The sequence below is a fragment of the Prionailurus viverrinus genome, unplaced genomic scaffold, assembly GCF_022837055.1.
Source record: "Prionailurus viverrinus isolate Anna unplaced genomic scaffold, UM_Priviv_1.0 scaffold_45, whole genome shotgun sequence".
Lineage (NCBI taxonomy): Eukaryota > Metazoa > Chordata > Mammalia > Carnivora > Felidae > Prionailurus > Prionailurus viverrinus.
Window position 1 is genome coordinate 2,711,749 of NW_025927610.1, and position 24,964 is coordinate 2,736,712.

Sequence of the window (24,964 nt, forward strand, 5' to 3'; positions counted from 1 at the left end):
GGGAGGGGCAGAGAGAGGGAGACACAGAATCCGAAACAGGCTCCAGGCTCTGATCTTTCAGCCCAGAGCCCGACGCGGGACTCAAACCCATGAACCACGAGATCATGACCTGAGCCAAAGTTGGACGCTTAACCGACTGAGCCACGCAGGCGCCCCAAAATAAAATATTTTGAAAATACATGTGAGACGCAGCTGATGTACTCAGAAATGTGCAACACTAAATACTTATATTAGAAAATAAGAAAGTCAACAATAAATGATCAAAGCTTCTAAGCTTCCACTTTCAAAGGCTAGAAAAATAAAAGCAACTTAAGCCTTTAGTAAGTAGAAGAAAGGAGGTGCAGATATCAGCATAATAGAAAACAGAAACATAGAGGAAATCAAAGAAACCCAAAGCAGGATTTTTGAAAAGATGAATCAAGCTGATAGACCTGGGGCACCTAGGTGGCTCAGTCAGTTAAGTGTCCAGTTTCAGCTCAGGCCACTCTCTCACGGTTCGTGAGTTCAAGCCCCACATCAGGCTCTCTGCTGTCAGCATAGAGCCTGCTTCAGGTCCTCTGTCCCCCTCTCTGTCAGTCCCTCCCCCCACACGTTCTCTCTCTCTGTCTCTCTCTCTCTCTCAAAATAAATAAACTTTTTAAAAACTTTATTTTAAAAAAACTGATAAATCCCTAGTGAGACTCATTAAAAAATTTTAAAAAGCAGCAATATCAAGAATGAAAAAGGGCTCATCAGCCTTAACTCTGCAGACATTAAAAGAATAACAGAGGAATGAAATTAACAACTTTATCTCCATAAATTTGAGAACTCAAATTTCTTGGAAGATACAAATTACCAAAACTGATAAAATATGAGACAATTTGAAAGCTTTTTATCTATTAAAAAAGTTGAATTTGTAATAAAAACCTTCCCAATGCTATATGACTTCACTAGTAAAATCTATCAAACATTTAAGACAGTAGTTCCATCCTTTACACATGCTTTCAGGAAAGATAAGAGTGAATATTTCTCTTCTTATGAGGCCAGAATTACCTTGATACTAAAAAAAGACATCGCACAAAGAGCAAACTGCTGACCAATATGCCTCGTGACCATAGATGCCAAAATCCTTCACCATATTAGCAAATCAAATCTAGCAGTATAGAAAAAGGGCAATACTCCTTGACCACTTGGGCTTTATCCAAGAAAGGCACAGTTAGCTTAACACTCAAAAATGAATCAATGTAATTAATCATGTTAAGAGAATAAAGGAGAAAAACCATGTAATTATCTCAATAGATGCAGAAAGGAATTTGACAAAATTTAAGAGCTATTTATTATAAAATTTTCAGTGAGCCAGAAATAGAAAAGGGATTTCCTTAACATGATTAAGGGCACATATGAAAAACCTATAGCTGACATTTTAGTTAATGGTGGAAAACTCAGCTCTTTTTCCGAAGAATAGGAACAAGGCAAGAACGTCTACTTCCATGCTTCTATTCAACATTGTGCTGGAGGTTCTAGCCAGTGCAGTAAAGCAGAAGTAGACAATAATAAAAATAAAGGGGATGCAGCTTGAAAAGAAAGAAGTAAACTATCTTTATTTGCAGACAGCACCATCATGTACACAGAATATCCTAAGAGATCTACAAAAGATACTACTACTAGAACCAATGAAAATATTTAGGAAGGGCATAGGAAACAAAGTTAATGTACACAAATCAATGCCATTTACCATCCCTGTCAAACTACCACCAGCATTCTTCACAGAGCCAGAACAAACAATTCTAAAATTTGTATGGAAACACAAAAGGCCCTGAATAGCCAAAGCAATCCTGAAAAAGAAAAACAAAATTGGAGGCATTGTGATTCTGGATTTCAAGCTATATTACAAAGCTGTAGTCATCAAGACAACATGATACTGGCACAAAGACAGACACAGATCAATGGAACAGAATAGAAAACCCAGATATGGACCCACAGCCATATGGCCAACTAATCTTTGACAAAGCAGGAAAGAATATCCGATGGAAAAAAGACAGTCTCTTCAACAAATGGTGTTGGGAAAACTGGACAGCAACACGCAGAAAAATGAAACCAGATCACTTTCTTACACCATACACAAAAATAACTTCAAAATGAGTGAAAGACCTAAATGTGAGACAGGAAACCATCACAATCCTAGAGGAGAACACAGGCAACAACATCTTTGACCTCGGCAGCAGCAACTTCTTACCAGATACATCACCGAAGGCAAGGGAAACAAAAGTAAACATGAACTATTGGGACCTCATCAAGATAAAAAGCTTCTGCACGGTGAAGGAAACAATCAACAAAACTAAAAGGCACCTGCAGAATGGGAGAAGATATTTGCAAATGACATCTGATGAAGGGTTAGTATTCAAAAGCTAGAACTTATCAAACTCAACACCCAAAAAACCAACCCAGTTAATAAATGAGCAGAAGACATGAATAGACACTTTTCCAAAGAAGACATCCAGATGGCCAACACAAGAAACAACAGTTGTTGGCAAGGATGTGGGGAAAGGAGAACCCTCTTGCACTGCTGGTGGGAATGCAAACTGGTGCAGCCACTCCAGAGAACAGTATGGAGGTTCCTCAAAAAACTAAAAATAGAGCTACCCTATGACCCAGCAGTTGCACTATTAGGTATTCACCCAAAGGATATAAAAATACAGATTCGATGGGGCACATTCACCCCACTGTTGATAGCAGCATTATTAACAATAGCCAAACTATGGAGAGAGCCCAAAAGTTCATCAACTGATGAATGGATAAAGAAGATATATAGAAAAATATAGATAGATAAATATATATACAAACATTGTGTATATATATTTATATACACACACAATGGAATATATATATATAGTATATATATTGTATGTATACATACATATACATATACATATTATATATATACATATACAACAGAATACTCAGTCATCAAAAAGGATGAAATCTTGCCATTTGCAAAGACATGGATGGAGCTAGAATTTATTCTGCTAAGCAAAATAAGTCAATCAAAGAAACACAAATACCATATGATTTCACTCATGTGGAATTTAAGAAACAAAACAGATGAACATATGGGGAGGGGGGAAAGGAGAGAGGGAAACAAACCACAAGAGACTCTTAATGATAGAGAACAAACTGAGGGTTGATGAAGAGAGTTGGGGGGTGGGTAGGGGGTGGGCTAGATGGGGGATGGGTATTAAGGAGGGCACTTGCTGTGATGAGCACTGGGTGTGTATGTGATGAATCACTGAATTCTACTCCTAAAACCAATATTTCACTGTTTGTTGGCTAACTAAAATTTAAATTTAAAAAAAATCAATGGCACTTACATATAATACAATAAACAGTTGAAAAAATTTTAGGTAAAACAATACAATTACAATAGCATCCAAAAGCATTAAATACTCAGGGATAAATTTAACAAAATATGTGTATGACGTGCACACTGAAAACTACAAGCATTGCTGAGAGGAATTAAAGGAGATCTTGGGGCATCTGGGTGGCTCAGTTGGTTAAGCATCCGACTCTTGGTCTCAGCTCAGGTCGTGATTTCACGGTTGGTGAGTTTGAGCCCTGCATCGGACTCTGCGCTGACATCTCAGCACCTACTTGGGGTTCTGTCTCTCCCTCTCTCTGCGCTTCCCCACTTGCACTCTCTCTCTCAAAACAAATTAACTTAAAAAAAAAAAAAGGAGATCTAGACAATGGAGGAACATATACTATGATCATAGATTAGAAGACAATACTATTAAGATACCAGTTTTCCCCAAATCAACCTATAAATTCAACGTGATCCCATGATTCCAGTCAAAATCCTAGCAGGATTTTCTTGCAGAAATTAACAAACTTATTCTAAAGTTTATATGGAAATAATGAAAACGATTTTGAAAAGGAAGATCAATTTTGAAGAATTTTACCTGATTTCAGAACTTGCTCTAAAGCCATAGTAATCAGGGGCGCCTGAGTGGCTTAGTCGGTTAAGCGTCTGACTTCAGCTCAGGTCATGATCTCACGGTTCATGAGTTCGAGTCCCGCATCCAGCTCTGGGCTGACGGCTCAGAGCCTGGAGCCCGCTTTGGATTCTGTGTCTCCCTCTGTCTGCCCCTCCGCCGCTTGCACTCTGTCTCTTGCATTGTCTCAAAAATAAATAAACATTTTTAAAAGCCACAGTAATCAAAACGGTGTGCTGTTAGTATAAGGATAGATCCATAGATCATTAGAACAGAAGAAAATCCAGAAACAGACCCTTACATACATGATTAATTCACTTTCAGCAGAGGTGCTAATGTAATCAGGTAGGGGTGGAGAATAATTTTCCCAAATGATGCTGGAGCAGTTGGACGTCCACTTTGAAAAAATGAGCTTTGACCCATACCTCACACCACACACACAAATCGACTCAAAATGGATCAGAGACCTAAACATCAAAGTTAAGACTGTAGACATCCTAGAAAGAACACATAAGAGAAAATCCTTTCATCTTCGGGACAAAGATTTCATAGATAGGACACCGTTTCGAAATACCAATAGACGATGAAAACCCGAGCAACAGACTGGGAGAAAATACAATACACATCTCTGGCAACAGACGACTGTCCAATGCAAACAAAACTCTTACAACTCAATGATACAAAACCAATAGACGATGAAAACCCGAGCAACAGACTGGGAGAAAATACAATACACATCTCTGGCAACAGACGACTGTCCAATGCAAACAAAACTCTTACAACTCAATGATAGGAAGACAAGTAACCCCCCAAAGATTTAAGCAGACACTTCATAAAATAAATGCCAATAAGCACAGGAAAATATGTTCAATATCACTAGTTATCACAGAAATGCAAATTAAAACCACAATTAGATACCTCCCCATACCCAAAAGAATGGCTTAAACTAAAAAGACCAATAATCTGTGTTGGCAATGATGTGAAGCAACCACAACTCTCATATATTGCAATTGGAAATATAAAATTGTAAACCATTTAGAAAAAAATAATCCTTTTCTTATAAAGTAAACATATGTTTAGCATACAACCTGGCAATTCCACCCTTAGGTATTTATCCAAGAGAAATAAAAATACATGTGTAAAAAAAGACTTGTGCCAAAGTTCCTACTAGCTTTATTTATAGTAGTCATAACGAAAATATATATATATATATCTATCAACAGATGATTGATACACAAATCGTATCATATCCTTACATTGGAAAACTGTCAGCAATGAAAGGAATGAACTAAGGATATACACAGCAATGTAAGTCTCAAAAATATTATGCTAACTGGCACAAAAATAGACACATCGATCAGTGGAACAGGGTAGAGAGCCCAGAAAAAAACCCACGCTTATGTGTCAATTAATCTATGACAAAGCAGGAAAGAATCTCCAGTGGGAAAAAAGACGGTCTCTTCAACAAATGGTGTTGGGAAAACCGGACAGATGCATGCAAAAGGATGAAATTGGACCACTTTCTTACACCATACGCAAAAACTCAACATGGATTAAAGACCTAAATGTGACACCTGAAACCATAAAACTCCTATGAGAAAATGCAAGCAATAATCTCTTGGACATTAGCCTTAGCAACATATTTATGGATATCTCTCCTGAGGCAAAGGAAACAAAAGCAAAAATAAACTACTGGGACTGTATCAAAATAAAAATCTTTTATTTTTAAGATAAGATCTTTTATTTTTAAGATATTTTTAAGATGTTGAAGGAAACCATCAACAAAACAAAAAAGCAACCTACTGAATGGGAGAAAATATTTGCAAATAATATATCTGATAAGGGGTTACTATCCAAAATGTAAAAGTAACTTATACAACTCAACACCAAAAAATATCAATAATAATCCAATTTTTTTAAATAGGCAGGGGACCTGAATAGACATTTTTCCAAAGAAGACGTACAGATGGCCAACAGACACCTGAAAAAATGTTCAACATCCTTCGTCATCAGGGAAATGCAAACCAGAACCACAATGAACTATCATCTCACCTGTCGGAATGGCTAAAAAAAAAAAAAAAGACAAGAAATAAGGTGGGTGGGCGAGGATGCGGAGGAAAAGGGAAGCCTCGTGCGTTGTGGGAATGTGAGGTGGTGTAGCCACCGTGGAAAACAGTATGGAGGTTCTCAAAAATTAAAAGCAGAAATACCACACGATCAGTTATTCTGCTACTGGGTATTTACCAAAACAAAAGGAAAAGACTAATTTGAAAAGACATATGCCCCCTACGTTCATTGCAGCACTATTTATAATAGCCAAGGTATGGAAACACCCTAAGCGCCTTTCGATGGATGAATGGACAAAGATGTGGGGGGTGTGTGTGTGTGTGTGTATATATATATATATATATATATATATATATATATGTAATAGAGTATTACTCAACCATAAAAAAAGAATGAGATTCTGTCATTTGTGACAACATGGATGGGTCTAGGTGGTAAGTGAAATAAGTCAGACGAGAAAGACAAATACCATATGATTTCATTTATGTATGGAATCTAAAATATAAATGAACAAACACAAAACTAGAAACAGATGCATAAATGCGTCCCCTTCCAGAGGGGACGTGGGTGAGGGGATGCATGAAATAGATGAAGGGGATCAAGAGGTACTAACTCCCAGTAATAAAATGAACGAGTCACGGGATGAAAAGTACAGCACAAGGACCGTAGCCAATAAGACCGTAATACTGCTATCTGGCCACAGATGGTGACCGCACTCACTGTGGCGAGCACTGAGTAATGCATAGAGTTATCGAATCACTGTGTTGTGCACCTGAAACTACTATAACGCTGTATGTCAACTATACTTCAGTAATAAAAAAATCTTAGAAGTATGTTAAGCTAAGTAAAAGAAGCCGGACACAAAAGAGTACTTACTGTATGCCTCCATTCATATAAGATAGGAGGCAAAGCTAATCTACAGTGGCAGTAATTGGATTTCCACCTCACTGGGGCTGCAGAATTGGGGGTGGTTTGACCTCAGAGGGGCACGAGGGAATGTTCTGGAATTATAGAAATGTTCTGTGTCTTGATTGTGCTGGTGGTTTTATAGGTGTGTGCATTTTCAAAAATTTTTTTAATGTTTGTCTATATTTGAGAGAGAGAGGGAAACGGAGCGTGAGTGGGGAAGGGACAGAGACAGAGGGAGACAGAATCCGAAGCAGGCTCCAGGCTCCGAGCTGTCAGCCCAGAGCCGGACGCGGGGCTCGAACTCACGAGCTGTGAGATCATGACCCGAGCCGAAGTCGGATGCTTAACTGACTGAGCCACCCAGGCACCCCGTGTGTGTTTTTTTAAAGCATTGAACTGTACACTTAAAATGGGTGCAATTTATCACATGTGGCCGATACTTCAATAAAACTAATTTTTAGAAACCAGTAAAACACCAAGAGAACTGGCACTCTCTCCCAGCCACAGTGACCTGCACTTCTCGGGTTCTCTTTCAGCCTGACACCGCGAAACAGTCATCGTACTTTGTGTTAGGCCACTTCAGACACTTCTGCGCCTGGCGGGGTCAGCAGACCCAGGGTCCCGTGGGCAGACGAGCTGACTACCCCCTCACCCAACAAGCAGGTGCGAAAGCAGAATCACCCCGTTGCCACCCCGTGGCCAGGCAGCCAGCAGGAGGCCACAGACTGAACTTGCCGTATGTCTCCCGGACACTTTCATTCTTTCGTGAGAAACTTTGCTTCTGTTTCCTCAATTTTTTAAAGTTCTTTGTACCTTAGGGGTGTTAGTCCTTCATCCCTGATGTGACAAATATTTTCTCCTAGTTTGTTGTTTGTCTGTTGACTCTGCCTGTGGTATCTTACGCAGTACAGAAGATGCGGTGTTTCGGTCGTTGGCGGCGGTGACCTGTCAGTCTTCCCTCTCACTGCCTCTGGACTTAAGTCCTTACATCCAGGTTACCAGGAGTTTGCCATGTTTCCTGGTGCCTTTCCCAAACGGCTCTCCAGCTGTCCCAGCACCATGTACCAGGAGGCCCGTCTTTGCTCCCGTGGATTTCTGCATGCCACCCAGCCTGTGCCCGAACTCTCCGTCCTACTCTGGCGCCGTGTCCCTCCGTGCACCTGTAGCACACCGCTGCACGGTAGAGGGCCCGCCGCCCGTGTCAGCGCCTGAGTGGCCACGTGCCCCCGGCTCTCCTGTTTCCGCGCATTCGTTTCCCATGTGAACGTCGGTTTCCCGCATGGGCTCGTGGCTGGTTCCGTGGGAAAGCTTGTTGGCATTTTTACTGAGATCACAGTAAGTCCACAGGTTAGCGTAGGGAGAGCTGGCTTCTTGGCAATGTTGGCACATTTCAGTCAAGAACAAATGAGGTCCTCTCTTCCATTGTGTCTTCTGCTACGATTGTTGGTGTATATGAAAGCTGTTGACTTGCTATGCTCATCTTCCTGCTACTTCATGAATTATTTTATCGTTGATCCTCTAGGAATTTCCAGAATATTACCTTGTCATCGGCAGCTACGGAGAGTTTTCTTAAGTTTTTCCAACTCTTATGCCTCTGATCATTTGGCTAATACTTTCAGAACAACGTTAAATAGTATTGGCAGCAGTGAGCCCTCTTGCCTTGCTTCTGACCTTAGTAAGAATGCCTCTGGTGTCTCCCCTTTAGTGAGACGCCAGCCCTAGCATTGGGGGGTAGGGGTCATAATTTTAAGGAAGTATCCCGCTATTCCTATTTTCTCAAGGGTTTTTAGTAGGAGTGGGTATTGAATTTTGTCATAGGATTTTTCAACAACTATGTAGACAGCCATGTAATTTTCTCCTTAGTGCTATTAATGTGGTGAGTTCTATTAACAGATATCCTAACATTGAACCAACTTTACTTTCCCGGTGTAAACTCTGCTTGGCCACGGGTACTGTTTTCTCAGTGTGGTGTTGGACTCCATTTGCCAAGCTTCTATTTAGGATTATTACATCAATCAATATTCATAGGAGATGGGGTCTGTGATTTTCCTTTATTATACTCTCTGTCATGTTTTAGTATAACCTTTATACTTAATGAAAGACATTTTTCTTCATCTTCTATGCTCAGAAGCAATTTACACAGCATGGGGACTATCTGGTCTCTGAGGTTCGATAGAATTCCCCTTTAGGACCACCCAGGTCAGTGGGTTTTGTGGGGTGGTTCCTTCATCGTTTTCTCTGTTTCTTCTGTGGCCATTCTTCCGCGGTCTGTCTCGCTTTTGTCTCTCCTCGGTCCAATTTTTATAATTGTGCTTTCTTCAGAAATGTCCGTGTCACGTAAGCTTTTACATTTATTTGCATAGAGTTCTGCAAAATAAGATGTTTTTAACTTCTTGCATGTCTGTGTTTTCCCTTCTTGTGTTTCTTCTTTTGTGTATCTGTGCTTGCTTCCTTTTGATTAAACCAGCTAATGGTTTGTCCATTTTATTTTTCACAGAAACGAGGCTTTTTATTTATTAATTTGATCTAGTGTTTTGCTGTTTTCTACTGCATTGATTTCTGTTTCTACCTTTATTCTAGCTTTATGGTTTCCCTCCTATGTGATCTTTCGATTTGCTTTGTTGTTCTTTTCTTGTCTTTTGAGTTGAAAACCTCATTCATATGCAGCTGGCCCTCAACACAGGTTTGAGCTGCACGGGCCCACGTACGCGTGGATTGTTTTGCTATAGGATAGGACTAGAGATGTATTTGCTCTTCCTGATGATTTTCCTCATAACACTTTCTTTTCTCTGGCTTACGGTATTGTGAGAATAGCTTCTATGACAAAGACACACACAAAATATGTGTTCATTGACTGTTTGGGTCATCAGTAAGGCTTTCTGTCAGCAGGAGGCTCTCAATAGTTAAGTTTGGGGGAAGTCAGGAGTTATATGTGGATTTTCAACTGTGTGTGGGGGGGGGGGTCACCACACTAACCCCCATATTGTTGAAGGGCCAATTGTACTTTTATTCTTTCAGTTATTAATATAGGTGTTTAGAGCTATGACATTTCCTCACCGCTTTAAATGTAATCCACTGGGCCTGACATACAGTGTTTTCATTAGAAGTGAATGTAATTTCTGTTTGTATTTTTCTTCACCCAAAAGTTGTCTGAAAGAAGTGTTTTTCGTTTTATTTCTAGGTAGACGGGGTTCGTGTTTTTTATTTCTTTGGTTTGGTTTGGGTTATAATTTTAGTTTTCTTGCACTGTAATCAGAATGTTATTTTAGCATTTCTACTTTGTGCAACCTTTTGATGTTTTCTGTGTGTCCTAACGTATGATGGGTTATTGTGAATATACCGCGTGTGCCCCAGAAGACAGTATACTCTCTATGATCAGAGAGCGGCTTTGATGTATGTCCACAATATCTATTTATTGGTTGTGCTGTTTGGATCTTGTCACACTTTGGGAAGAAGCAGGCTCTGAGAGTTTAAGGCTGCTTCAGCGGACAGCTTTCTGACTCTGGACAGCACTGACGTTCCCTCAGAGAACAAGGGAGAGGGGCTCGTGCAGACACGAGGGGAGAATTCATCTCCCTGCCACGGAGACCCTTTGTTCATTCAAGGAAAGGCAGCAAAACGGGGCAAGCTTCCAGTGTGAGAACATCGGGCAGACGTGTGGTCAGTCACGTATGAGAGCCACCTCGCATTTGCAGTGTGACCGTGGCGCCAGGACGTAAGTGACCCGCCCACGATGGGTCCGGAATGCGCCTCACGCCGGCCCGCCCAGCCCCCAGCCCGGGCTCTGCACGCCGCTGCGTCTGCTGGACCCCACACCCGCAGAGCTCACCCTCACGCTTCTCCTTTGCTCCGCGGTCCCTTCTCGGCTGGTCTTGGCCACTACAGCGGCCATCTGTTCCCGGGTGACACACTGATGGCCACTCGGTGTTTGCGGGGCTCCAGGGCGGTGGTCTCACCTGAGCTGCACCGGGGGGCACACCAGCAGCCCTCAGCTCTAGCCGCATGAGTCCCCACGCTACCGCAAGGTGGCTTGGCTCTTGACGGCCAGCGGGAAGATGCTACACGCTGACGTCTGTGATCAGGTCACATACCTGTGACCTCCACTGAGCCTGGAGAGAGGCAGGGGCAGGTCTGCCCACCCTCCAGGGCAGGGGTCACACGAGGGCGTGAAGACCAGCAGGCGGGACCGTGGAGGCCCCTTGAGGATCTGTCTGCTACACACCCCTTTCTGAACTTGGGGCCCCGGGCTGCACGCGGCCCTCCACAAGCCCCCACGGCCCACTGTCCCAAGGAGTCCCGTGACACGGGAGCTCTGCCAGTGCTGCCCACGACTGGACACACGAAGAATACTGAACAAATCCATGAGCTGGGTCGTCTTTGGACCCTACTTGTGAAAACATTTTGTGTACACAGTTTTTCAGAAACTTTGCTTTAAAGAACTGAACTCGGGGAGCCTGGGTGGCTCATCGGTTGGGCGACCGACATCCGCTCGGGTCATGATCTCGCGGTTTGTGAGTTCGAGCCCCGCATGGGGCTCCGTGCTGACAGCTCGGAGCCTGGAGCCCGCTTCGGATTCTGTGTCTCCCTCTCTCTGCCCCTCCCCCACTCACGTTTTGTCTCTCTCTATCAAAAAATGAATAAACGTTAAAAACAAAAATTGAAAGAACTGAACTCAGTGGGTGATAGCGGGATGACTCAGACTCCCTTCATCTGTCTCCTCCTCTTGGCCTCCCTGTGCTGTGCTCCTGAACCTCCCTGGGTCACTATTGGGGGTGGGGGCGGGGGGGCGGGCGAGAGGCAGAATTCCACCAAATTACATTAGCTTTTGGTGCCTCACATCGTGCCCCAGAATCACATGTCACAGACACAATAGCTTTGGCTCCGCTTCCCTGGCGGGCAGCCTGGGCTGGAGGCCTCAACCCCGTCCCCTCCTGGCTCTGGGACCTTCTCCAAGGCCCTCCACCTCTCTGTGCCCCAGGCACCTCCCAGTCGGCGAGGAGGTAGGCTTGTCGGATGGTGCCTGGGACCAGCCGCCCCACCCTCAGCGCCTGCCCCCACGCTGGGGACCCACTGTCCAGCGTGCGCTGGGGTGCGCCACCAAGGGCCTGGCAGCTCCGTGCGGTGGTGGGGCCGCAGGGAGAGGGCCGGGCGTGAGTGTGGCGAGCACCCCGCGCAGTGTCACGCACATGGCAGGATGCGCTCGGAGTCCGTCTTCACTCTGGCACCTTCTGGAATATTCGCCTCATTTTTTGCTGGAGAGGAAAAGAGCTCCGGTTTGTAAATAAGCAGTGAGTCATTAGCCATGATGTTGGTGAAAAGAGTAATTTGGCTGCTTTTAGCCCTGTCGGTGACAGGGCTCCCACCCCAAGCCTCCACTTCTGCTGTTGGGCCGTCACCGGCCAGCTTGACGGAGATCGCCGCGTCTGCCGATGTCTGCGCACGGCGGTGCTGTCCTCCTCGTGTGGAGCCAGAGTCCCGGTGGGCAAACCTGTCGGGTCTCCTGGGCGGCTGGGAACCCTCTGGAAATGCATCCCAGAGGCTTCCAACCAGAGGCAATGACAGGTTTCCGCACAAAGGTGCCGCTGAGGGTCTGGAAACTGCTGCCCTGCATGCCGGGGGCACAGGGCAGAGGCGCTGCCTGAGTTGACATGATCAGCATGAGGACCACGGTGACAGTCGAGGGGCAGGACTGTGACGTGAGCAGAGAAGGTGCCCAGGGGGGACGCCAGGTCGCAGAGGCCTCGCTGCGGCCTGCAGGTGGGGCCACCCGGTCCCCGCGCCTCCCTCAGACTCTGCGGGGGGCACCGTCCCTGCCCGAACTGGTGGTGACCACAGAGCAGCTGTTCCCCGGGGACCCGGACCAAGGGCTGACCCGCGGGCTCCTCTTTCAGCCACCTACCAACTACCAGTGCGCCCCAGCGCCGTCCTGCTGACAGCCCCTCTGCACCCATCAGGACCCGCTTCCTCCAAGAAGCCACTCCTGACTCCTCCCGTCTTGCTCTGAGCTCCCACTGCTCCTAGAGTCCGTTTTACCCTGATTGTCCACGGGTTCCGCACTCAAGTTCGCCCCCACATCCAGGCACGTGTGGTCAGCAGGCCCCCCCCCCCCCGAGTGTGGAGTGTGCCGTGGGCCGGGCTCCAACTGGGCACAGGAGGACTTAGGGGCAGGTGCAGTGCCTGCTCCCAAGGGCTGACACTTGTCACAAGAGACACACAAGCAGGCCCATGAGGGCAGCACTGAGTTTCTGGTGCCGAGTAGGGCCGGGAGTGGCGGGCAGACCACCAGAGCAGGCTGGGAAGGCTGTGTAGTTTGCGGGGTCTGCTCCAGGCAGAGCAGCGGGCACTCCTGGAGGCCCACTGTGTCTCTGAGCTCAGACAAGAGTGAGAAACTGTTAGCAAATCCGCAAGGGGTTGAAAGAGCACTTGGAGACAAGGGAGTGATCATCCTAAAGTTACAGATGTAGTGCATGCACGATGTCGTTAGCCATCTGTGGGAACAGTCACCCCATTCAGATGAGATTTCAGATGGGGAGTGACTCATGCTCCCACCGAGGGCCTCTGCTCGAGGGGCTGGGCCTGCACTCGGTCACAACTCACACAGCAGAAACCCCGAGGGGACCCAGAAACGACCGAGGGGACCCAGGCATGGAGGCCAGTTGTGTGAAAGGGGCTGGCCTACATGAAGCGTGGAACACAAGCCCTCACGGAGTCAAGGATCATCCTGCGTGGGGGCCTTGGAGTGTGACAGGCCCCCTGGAAGGGCACGCGGGCAAGAACCCAGAGAACTGACTGGACCTCCTGTCTCCATCCGAGTCTCTGTGTCTTCTTCCTGTGCAGTTCCTGCATTATTCGTTCCTCCTGTGAAGAAGCTTTCTTCATGTACAGGGACCTTGGCCAACCTCTGCCCTTCAAATATTCCCAACAGTTCTTCCTGATAAAGGAAAAGAATTCTTTCTGAGCCATATGTACTGAGAAGGAGAAGTGTGACTTCTGTAATGGCCGAGTGGCTCCCATCCGACTACCTCCCATGGGTATTGACTATAAATTATGGGGAAAATATAATAAACAACCACCTAAACGTAGTGGAACATGATCTTTGGGAGGAATGGTTCAGGGTGAGGTCCCTTTTAATAACTCTTCGCCTGAAGACAGGCCTCAGTGTTACGGGTGGCTAAAATTCCAGCAGAAATGCATAGTCATACTTGCTTGAGGAAACACAGGACAGAGTTTGAAGCAACTGGAGAATCTGGAAAGTGAGAGAGAAATCTCAGAAAAAAGAGAGCCAAAGGAGAACACTAAATTCCAGATATGAACTCTGCCCAAACCTCTGGCTGCCCCCTAACTGTGCGTAAGAAAGGGCAGACTTCAGACAGCCAGCTAAGTCTGAAAGGACTGACCTGAGGTTTCAGCTGCTTCCCACTGCACAGGGACAAAGTCTGAAGTTTGGCTTTAGCCAAATTAACTGCCTCCTTTAAAAAGAAAGAAAGAGGAAGGAAGGGAAGGAGGAAGGGAGGAAAGGAAGGAAGGAAGGAAGGAAGGAAGGAAGGGAAGAAAGAAAGAAAGAAAGAAAGAGGAAGAAAGAAAGAGAAAGAAAAAAAGAAAATCACTGGGGTGCCTGCTTGGCTGAGTCAGTTGAGCATCCAACTCTTGATTTTGGCTCAGGTCATGACCCCAGGGTCATGGGATTGAGCCCTGCATCAGGCTCCACACTGACCATGGAGCCTGCTTAAGATTCTCTCTCTCTCTCCTTCTGCTCCTCTCCCCCACTCATGCTCACTCTCTCTCTCTCTTCCTCAAATAAAAGAAAAAAAGAAATTCAGTACTCCTAAAAAAGCATAATAGAATCCAGAGTGTCTAAAACATTCCATTCACAATATCCAGGATATAATACAAAATTAATAAACCTATGAAGAAATAGGATAACTTGATCCATACTCAAAAGAAAAGGGAATCATGCAAGCAAATCCTGAGATGACCCAGATGTTAGAATCCACGGACAAGGATTTTAAATCCACTGTTATAACTGTGCTGAAGGATGTAAAGGAGAACATGCTCATAATGAATGAAAAAATAGGAATCTCAGAAAATAAAAAGAACCAAATGGAAATTCTAAAACCGGAAACTGCAGTATCAGAAATAAAACATCCACTGACGAGGCTTAACAGCAGATTAGACATGAGGAAGGACTTAGCTGAGAAGACTCAGGGTCCCACTGGCCAGACCTGCCTGAGGCGTCCAGCCACCATTTGACTCCTTCCTGAAAGCCAATGGGGTTTCCACTAGGCCGCCATAGCCGAGGGGCGGTGATTGGAATGTCATAGAAAGAAAGAATTTGACATGGATTATTTCAGTGTAATGTATTTACGAAGCTCTGATTTGGTCTTAATTAAGCCCTGAAAGAGAAATTGAAAATTTTTCATTTCCATCGAAATGGCATCAGGCAAGCTTGGCGAGAGGAAGGTCTGAGGGCTCTGTGAGTTCTCTCTGCTGGGAGAGACTTTGGGGAACACGGGGCACCACAACCTTCCCCACTCTTCCTTGCCAAGCAGTGTGAACGCTTTCTGTCCAGACCACTGAAAGCATCAGCTGGCTGGGGCTGGGCACAGGCTGGCTACAGAGACCTGGATCTCTGAGGTCAGTCAGTCCCGTCCCTCTGGAGGCCGCCTCTCCCACTCCCCACCCTTGGGCCATGGTTTCTGGGCTGGATTTTCCCAAAGGCCCCCTGGGGTGCCCTCTAGCGTGGCCCCAGGGTGGGCCTGGTGCTGAGGACAGCAAATCCACTGCTGTTCCTGGTCGTGCTCTTGCGGGGAGTCAGGTCTCCAGCCGTTTGACTCTAAGGGATTCCCTCCAACGATGCAGCCCCTCAGAGCCCAGGGCCTTGCCCGTGACCCTGATGTCCAGCAGGGCCCCCAGCCTCCTCAGTCTCTTTGTTCTCCTCATTCTCTGTTTAAATTACATTCTTTTCTGGAGGAAAATGGGAGAGGATGAGTCCCTACTGAGAACCGAGTGAGAGTCAGGCTCTGCTTGGAGCTTTACTGCCTTGGCTCCAGGTTCCCCTAATACCCCTGGGATAAAGACTAGTGTTCTTGAGTCGTAGGTGAAGAAGCAGGGTTGACTGCAGGTCAGATAACTTCCCCAAGGCCACACAGAGCCTCCCGTGGCGAGAGAGCTGGACTCAGACCCGGGTGTGTGTGGCCCGGCATCTTCCCAGCGAGCTGTGCTGGGACTCACGGTGCCGTCCTGACCAGAGATCTTGCCGTAAAAAGCCTCACAAGAACACCTGCATCCTCTAGGGAACAAACACTGGTCTGGACCGGAAGTGTTTGTCTCCAAATAAAAATGTCAAGGATAGGAGCTCCTAAGTATCATTTTCTCATAATTTGGCAATGGAAGTTTCCCTTCCTCTTTCCCCTGCGCCCCTCCCCAGTGTCCCCTAGTTGTGGAGTCAGGTCTCCCTCTGGACAGGCTGAGAGCGGGGACCACATCTGCTTCATTCGCGGCCCCACCCGCAGCACCTGCCCAGGCGCTCAGTCAATACTGTCGAGTGTGTGAATGTGTAACAGAAACCAGTCTAGGCCGAGCAGCACCCAGCACTCAGCCGGGAAGCCAAACCCAGCACCATCCTGACCCACCAGAAAGACGCGAGTGGGGCCAGCTGGACCTAGACCCAGAGTCTCCCAAGGGCCCTTCTGCGGGCTCGCCTGTGTGCGGTGGCCACCGCCTAGCAGCTTGGGCCCCCGGTCCCTGCTGGCGTGAGTCGGGCTCGTCTCTGATCTCGAGCGTTTCTGTCCGTGCAGGGAAGGAGCGGCTTGCTGCTTGCCTTGGAATTACTGTGCCGGAAGCTGCCCAGTTTTTGGAGACTTTTTTGCAGAAGTACAAGAAAATCAAGGACTTTGCCCAAACAACTGTTGCCCAGGGTCACCAGACAGGTGAGCCAGACACAACCAGAGCCTGTGAGGGCCCTCCCTCCCCCGCTTACCCGAAGTCCCCACTGGTTGCCAGCCCTGCTCACTTGGGGGGTGGCAGACAGACAGGAGGGCACCGGGGGAGCGCCCAGCCCCTGCTGGAAAATGGGGCCACAAGGCTCCGTGTGACAAGGGTCCAGAGCCAGGATGTGCTTGAGGCCATCTTGAGTCAGAAAATGATAGATGGATAGAGATGAAATCCTGTACCTGAAAGTGAAGAACATGCCTTCTTATGTGCGTGGTATATTTACAAAATTTCAGCACAAGTTGGTCACAAATGCAAAAGGATGTCAGGTAGAAGATGTCGTGTGGCCACAGTGGAACTCAAAGGTAGCTTGTATCCGGACATGTGGCCATCCGCCCACCTGCCTGCTCAAAACTGCCTCCCACTCTGCAATGATTTAGAATGAATTAAAAAAGAAGCCCTACGAAATCACAAACATCTTAGAAATACGTGACAGTGAAAGTATCTCGTGAAAATCTGTGGGGCCTGGCCAGGTGGGAATTTCACTTAGAGGTGAAGGAATGCTTTAAAAGCGTATTTCCAAAGGAACGAAAGGAATCTGTGAACATAAGTGAGTGGTATTCAACCCAAGGCATTTGGAAAAGAGCAGCACAGTGAAGTCAAGAAAGGGGAAGGAGAGAAATGAGCGAGGGAGCAAAAATTCATGAGGCCGGCAACGGGAAAGTGCAGAGAGCAGGTGGACGGCAGGTGCAGAGAGCACAGAACCGGGTCCGGTCGAGCTCTTAGGAAAGTAAAATGCTACCGATTCTGAGATGTGAGAAGAGTGATGAAACCCAGTGTTGATGAGAGCGTGTGGAGTCAGAATGGGCAGAAAACGACAGTGCGGGAGCTTGTGAGGCCCTTCCGCAGGCCAGACGCGGGTCAGCGGCTTTCTGTAAATAACTTACAACCCTCACTGCGATTCCAAAACGCGGGCAGTATCGTTACCCATCTTACAGAGGAAGACAACAGTCGCCGAGAGGTGAAGTAACTTCCCAAGTTCACACAGCTGGCCGCGGGCAGGAGGCTGAGGCCCAGAGCCAGCGCCCGCCCTGCTGTGGCTCTGCCTGCCTTCCTTGCACTCAACTCTTGCCCAGCGGTTACTCTTCTGGACAAACGCTGTAAAGAAATCCTCGCGCGTTGGGGCGCCTGGGTGGCGCAGTCGGTTAAGCGTCGACTTCAGCCAGGTCACGATCTCGTGGTCCGGGAGTTTGAGCCCCGCGTCAGGCTCTGGGCTGATGGCTCGGAGCCTGGAGCCTGTTTCCGATTCTGTGTCTCCCTCTCTCTCTGCCCCTCCCCCGTTCATGCTCTGTCTCTCTCTGTCCGAAAAATAAATAAACGTTGAAAAAAAAATTAAAAAAAAAAAAGAAATCCTCGTGCAATCATGCTCTTCTTTCCCAGCGTGTGTTGACACCGGAGACACGAGCCCCTAGCGGTCCCGGGGCCACAATCCAAGAGCAGACAGCATCCCACAAGTAAGCAAGTCCATCCGGACAGGGTCAGAAAGACGGGGTTCTAGATGTGGAAGAGACAGACAGGATACCGGTGCAGAGCGATGGGGGGAGGCCCCTGGAGAGCTCCATTGGCCACGGCCTCACCAAGGAGGTGCTTTCTGAGCCGCCATGTGGAAGGCCAGGGGGTCTGCAGGGGGCAGGGCGGGCCACAGGAAGAAGCTGGGTTTCATTTTTCACAAACCAGGCCACGAGACTGCGGAAAATCGGTTGGCAGGGGAGACCGAGGTCAGACCTGGTGCCTCGGGGGCAGTGACAGGGTCAGCCCAGCAACCGAGGCGGGACGGACGGAGAGCACAGGTAAGAGACACCAAGGAGACAGCATCAATGGCTGGCGTGGAGGGGGGCTCAGGCCCCAGCCATACGAGCAGCTCTCCAGGTGGGCGCCCCCGACCCTCTAGGGGCTGCAGCAGGCACACGAGGCGATATGCCAGGGTGCTGAGGAGTGGGAGGTCCAGGTCCCTTACCAGGCCCAGGGGCAGGTGTCCACGTGGCCTCGTCTTTTGTAAAGTTGACCAAAGCCAGACGTTTGAACTGCGATCGTGGAAATGCTGCCTCCTGCCAGCCCCACCGTTCCGGGCCGGGGTGGGGGTGTTGCGGGGCGGGCACAGCTAAGGGGGAGTCGAGTTGTGACTCACTTAACTGGGATTTCAGGGCGGATACTTCTGTGGCTTATCCCTCCTTCCCTGCATGATTGTGGGGTGCGTGCCGCGCTGGCTGGGTGCCTTCCAGGAGTCTCCTTCCGTGCCCTCGCCCACTCGGTGAGCACGGTGACGTGAGGGAGAGGGAGAGAGGGAGAGAGGGAGAGAGGGAGAGAGGTCGTCTCGCAGTGTGAACAGGAGGCAGGAGCCCAGCCCCACGAGCACTGGGTGGAACAGAAGCAGGACTGGAGTGGGTGGAGCCGGGACCTCCGCTCCGGGCCCCGAAGGGGTACCTGGGTTCCAACTTTCCTCCCACAAGAAACAACTGGAAGGCTGGGCAAACTGCATGAAGCAGCTGTTTTCAGACACTGGACCATGGGCACTGTGCTCCTCTGGCCCCTGAGAGAAGAGAAACAAAGCGGGGGAGCCCCCTGAGCACCCAGAGCGCGGCGTGGGAGGGGGGCCCAGGCAGGTCACGGTGGTGTCACTAAGCCAAGGAGACAAGGGTTGGGACCGGGGAGGCAGAGGCAGAGTATCAGAGAGGACGGAGCTCTGCGGAGAAAGCACTCCATACATCAGAGGATTCCCTGTGTTTTTGAGCCCCAGGGCGTGCACACACACAGTAAAACCCCGTAGGACACAGCAGAGTAACTTCTGGAAGCAGTAGGCTGGGCGATTCCAGAGTCTGTGCAGGTCCTAAGTCACTGGGGCTAGGGGCCTCTGTGCTGGGAAAGCGGGGGCAGTGATGCTGATGCCTCCACCTGCCCCGTGGCTCTCCTGCCCCGTGGCTCGCCTGTCTGACTTCCGGCTGCACTCACACCTGACACGGGTCAGGGGAGGGCAGTGCGTAAAGAGTGTTAAAAGCCACTTGTGGGACTTGGGTAGGAGACGTCTGAGTCCTGACTGTTGGTGTGGACATCTGGGACACCCAGGAGAGCCCCCAGAAGGAAGGGCCCAGGAGTGGGTCTGAACCAGCCCTGACCACCGGCTACTCAAAACCCACCCACGGAGCTTAAACACAGGCCTCAAAGGCATCAGGTGACCTGCCAGGGACCTGGGCCTGACCCTCTTGAAAGGGACACACCAAACCCAACACCCGCCAACAGGAAGCACCCAGCACCCAGCGTGCGGTCCAGAATCACCAGACACACAGAGAGGCAGAGACTGGAGTTTGCTCGGCGGAGGCGCGGGCTCTCCTTGTCCCCACTATTAGGAGGCCCCGTCGTATTACTGCCAGGCCCACGGCGGCCGCGCCATACACTGTCATCTTGCAGTCGTGATCTCTGTGGGAAATTCTCCCGGTCTTCACATACGTGAGATCCTAAGTGGGGAACCTAGCAAAACAGAAGTCCTCACCGGTCAGGAGCATTCTCAACCAACACAGAATGCTTGTGTTCGTTCTGTAAGGACGACCTCGGAATTAAGAAGCTTCGGGCCCCACAAAACTGGGGCCTGCCCTCGTGTGTCAGGATGCGGCCCCTGACCCGGACCATCCGCCCCTCCTTGAGAACAAGGGCTAATGCTTTTCTCCCCAAAGCAGCTACCCCGTGGTCCAGAGTTGCTTCCATACCCAAGTCCCACAAGTGGCTTTTGACAGTCTCTCCACACGGCCCTCCCGGACCCGTGTCAGGTGCTTGTGCAGCCGGAAGTCAGACAGGCGAGCCACGGGGCCCGCGGAGGCGTCAGCATCACTGCCCCCGCTTTCCCAGCAGAGAGCCCCCTAACCCCAGATGCAGAACGGGGGGCCGCGCTCCGGCTCAGGGCTGCATGGGGCCGGGTCCTGCCAGGGCCCCTGGACCTAACCTGAGGGGAGCCCAACCCACAAAGGACAGGTAACCACAGGGTGTCGCACGGCCTGTTTGTTTCTGCCTCACGTCCTGCTTCTCCTCCGTGTGACCCAGGCTACGTGGCATCCGTCGTGGGCCGAAGGAGACCGCTGCCGAGGGTCCACACACAAGACCAGCGGCTCCGGGCACGAGCAGAGCGACAGGCGGTGAACTTCGTGGCACCAGGTACCCGGAGCGCCTCAGCCCATCCGCCGGGTGCCTGTGCTTCTTGGGTCCTTGCCGGCCTCGGCCTCGGGTTGTCCCGTCCTCACCGGCAGCTCCTGTGGGGAGGCACCAGCGAAATGACTCTGGCCTAGCAGGTAGGTGCTCAGTGCATGGTGGTCTCTCTAGTTACATTTCCCCCGAGAGACGGGCTGAAGCCGTGCCATCCTGTACCTGCAAATAGGGAACGAGGCAGGACTAGGACCAGCCTGGAGCTCAGTCCTGGACTCCTGCCCTGGGACTGTCCGTCACGCCCCTCACCAGACCAAGACCTTGCAGGAAGGCCCCCAGACCCAGCAGGCCCTCCTGGGTCCTGCAGCCGTCAGCAGGGGGCCGCTGGTGAGAGTGACCGCACAGTGTCTGCCCCTCGTTGTAAAGACTCCTTTGCCGTCTCTAGCCACGGCACTCAGATAGCTCAAGCCTCTGCACGCATCACGGGCTCCGCACACCACAGGCTGTTCCAGTGAGGCCCCAGGCAGCCTGGGAGTCGGCATCATCCCATGAGTGGTCCCATAGGTCACAGATGGAGAACCGAGGCCCCCAGGGCCCAGACGTGAGGCCTGCCCCCAGAGGGGGGTTCTGCAGCAGGAGGGTGGCCAGACTTGGAGCGGGCAGCGTGGACAAAGGGGAGGACGGAGATCGTGGTCCCGGGAGTCCTGCAGAGACAGGGACGTGGAGGCACTGCCCGGTCCAGACTCCACCCCCATGTGTTACTTGGACAACCGGAGGCTCAGCAGCGGGCAGGGCAATTCCTAGGGTCTGGTCTGGGCTCCGTAGAGAATCTTCCCGGGTCCCGTCTCCCAGTGTGACCCCCCCAGAGGACAGTGACAGCCTTCCAGATCCCGAGGGGGAGGTTTTCAGGTCTGAGGCAGCAGTCAGGCCAGGACCACATGTCTGTTCACTAGGCGTGTGCAAGGCGTGTGCAAAGCGACATCGAAGCTATTTTAGAGCCCTTCCAGAAAGAACTACGCACAAGACGTCTTCACGTGAGACGCTGACTAGGAGTCTTGGCCACGGAATCGGGCTACCACGGATACGCCTCCCTGCCTACCTGTGTCTCTGAGCAAGTGACTTCCCACCCATCCACTCAATAAGAGTCTGCACCCAGCTGAACCAGGTGCCAGGAACGAGCAGGGGCTGGTGCCCGCGAGAAGGTTCTGCCTCTGACACACCAATCAATCAACCAACATGACCAGCCGCGAGGCCCCCACCTCCCTGGGGCCTCCCCTTCCCCCACACTCCCCTCTCTCTCCACCCACCCCCCCATCCTTGTTTCCCCAGCTCCGTGCATTCTCCGGAAGCAGCGGGCACCCTGGCACCCTACCCGAGTGTGGGCTCCCATCCCCCCGACACCCCCCACCGCCCGCAGGCTGGCCTCAGCGGCCACACTTCCACATCCAGCATTGCTGCCACACTCGGGGGAAGGGACGTCCCTATGTGGGGGCTCTGCCCTACAGGGGAGGAAGGCAGTCCGCTGACTTCTCCGCTGACCTCGGGAGCCACCCACAGCTAAAGCAATTTAAAACCACCGATGAACCCTGAACTTCAGTCCGTTGCCCGTGATCAGAATGGACGGTCAAGACGGCCCCGTGTGCCTGGCGCTGGAACGGGCACGTCCCCTACACCAGCCAGCACCTTGCAGAGTGCCCAGCACAGCCCTACATGGTTAAATGGCCGACGGATGGATCTAACCCTACCCAAATCCGGGCGCCTGTGTCATAGCCCCGTGTCATCCACTGGAGAGCTGAGCAAAGCAGAGCCAAAAGGCCACACAGCTGAAAGGCTGAGTGCACGTCCCCGCCTGGTCACCGTGTTAGCTGGTGCAGTGGGCGCAGTTATAGATTCTTCAGCCGGTGTGCATGCCCCAAATGTTGGCAGAACCTGTGGATGTGGTGAGGTATCATTCCCATGGTTACCTCAAGCCACATGGCAAAGAGCATTTGCAGTTAAAAGGGAGACTGTCCAAGGGCGCCTGGGTGGCTCAGTCGGTTAAGCGTCCGACTTCGGCTCAGGTGATGATCTTGCTGTTCGTGGGTTCGAGCCCCGCGACGGGCTCTGTGCTGACAGCTAGAAGCCTGGAGCCTGTTTCGGATTCTGTGTCTCCCTCTCTCTCTGTTCCTCCCCTGCTCATGCTCTGTCTGTCTGTCTGTCTGTCTCTCTCTCTTTGTCTCTCAAAATTAAGATTAAAAAATTTTTTTAAAGGGGTGGGGGGAACTGTCCAGCGTGGGCCTGACCTAATCAGATGGGCCCTTGAAAGGTTTAGGGGTCAGAATCAGAGATTCCCAGCAGCAGATGCCCTTGTGCTGGCCGTGGAGAAGCAAAACTGCTTGTTGGATGGAGGGCCCGTGCAGCCTCTGGAGCTGAGCGTGTGGCCCACAGCCCGCAGCAACACAGGACCTCCCCTGAAGCCACTGCAAGGAACTGAGTTTTGCCAACAACGTGGGGTCACTTGGAAGTGGGTCTTCCCTCGTCAAGTTTCCAAACGAAGACATGGCCGGGCCCTTTACCGATCTCAGCCTGTGGGACCCCCAGCGGAGGGCCCAGCCGCACAGGTTGGGTTCTTGCTCTGCGAGAGATGTGAGATGGCAGGTCTGGGTTGTCTTAAGCCGCGGGTGTGGGGTCCTGCGTTCTATAGCATAGAAAACTCAGCCTGCCTCTGCGGACCGTGCTGGGCAGTCCCCGCTGTGGGGCCCTGGCCCTCACATCTTTTGTGAAGCAGCACCTTTTGTGTCCACAGGCTCGGCCGCAGACCTCCGTAAGATGGCCGTGACCCACATCGTACCGCAGTGGCCACTTCCCCTACCCTGGCGGCCAGGTCAGTGCGTGAGTGGCCAGCCGGCCTGGGCCCGACCCGGTGCGCGGACCCGCCTTTCCCAGGGCTCGGGGGGTGGGGGGAGGCCCGTGGATTCTGTGGCTGAGCCATGTGCATGCATCTCCCAGGAGCAAAGCGACGCCTCCCACTTCCCGCACGTGGAGGCAAAGGGGCCCCCTGGGCCTGAGCTCCTGTCGCGCTCCTGGGAGGGCCCTCGCCTGACCCAGGCTGGGCCAAGTGCCCGAGGGCTGGCCCACGGCGGCTGCAGTAACGGCAGCCCATCTACCTCGGGGCACGAAGGGGCCTCTTGAGGTTCAGCTGGGGCAGAAATGCGTCTCCCGGGAACGTCTGAGCCCCTTCCGCCCATCTCGAGGGGCACCACATGCAGCAGCCTGGAGGCGGGTGGACCCCACGGACACTCTGTCAGGACATGGAGACTCCAGCGCACCCCCCCCCCCCCCCCCGCCTGCCGCTATCACCCCGGTGTGCCAGACACTCCGTCCCGCCCCCGGCTGGCACTCAGATGCATCCCGGGGCTGGGGGCTCAACCTCCGGGCCACAGCTCTCTCCACTTTTGGTCTCTGCCTCAGGTGCTCCCCGGGGGGGGGGGGGGGGGGGGGAGGGGGGGAGAGACACACACCCTGAGCATCCTGGCACCAGGTGACAAGGAGCCCCTGCCTGGCTTTGCTGGCCCAGAGCCCCGCCTCGCAGCCACCCAGGGTCCTAGTGGCAGGGGCGGGTTCTCCTCCAGAACTCCAGGACCCCTTCCGCACAGCCAGCCTGGAAGTCCCCCAGAGAAGTGAGTGTGTCAGACCCCAGAAGGTCTGGCTCCCACCCTCCTTGGTCCGCTGTGTTTGCCTGCTTCGGGGGCGGGGGAGGTCCTCCAACAGGCTAGAGCGGGCCTGTCCCTGCACCCAGCGCTGCCCAGGAAGATAAGGTCACGACAGGGCTGGGCAGCCGCCTCTCCGGCCCTGCAGTAGAGGGAGGGGGTCATGCCACTTGGGTCACCTGCACGGGACAAGGGACCTGCCTGCCTACA

The 24,964-nt window shown here is 50.8% G+C and overlaps 2 protein-coding genes across 3 annotated transcripts in view; both read left to right on the plus strand.

The window, feature by feature from the left end:
- Positions 1 to 17,270, plus strand: part of POLN (DNA polymerase nu) — a 111,351-nt gene extending 94,081 nt beyond the window's left edge. For both annotated transcript variants that reach the window (XM_047847291.1, XM_047847290.1), the window contains one exon: positions 16,742 to 17,270. In XM_047847291.1, the coding sequence (XP_047703247.1) occupies positions 16,742 to 17,100 (359 nt within the window). In that variant the 3' untranslated portion in view covers positions 17,101 to 17,270. The remainder of the gene's footprint in view (positions 1 to 16,741) is intronic.
- A 430-nt stretch (positions 17,271 to 17,700) lies between these two features.
- Positions 17,701 to 24,236, plus strand: LOC125159236 (uncharacterized). Its single transcript, XM_047847347.1, has 4 exons — positions 17,701 to 17,766; positions 18,684 to 18,724; positions 20,967 to 21,211; positions 23,851 to 24,236. Exons 1-4 carry the CDS (start codon positions 17,701 to 17,703, stop codon positions 24,234 to 24,236), a joined length of 738 nt encoding a protein of 245 aa, XP_047703303.1.
- The last annotated feature ends 728 nt before the right edge of the window (positions 24,237 to 24,964 follow it).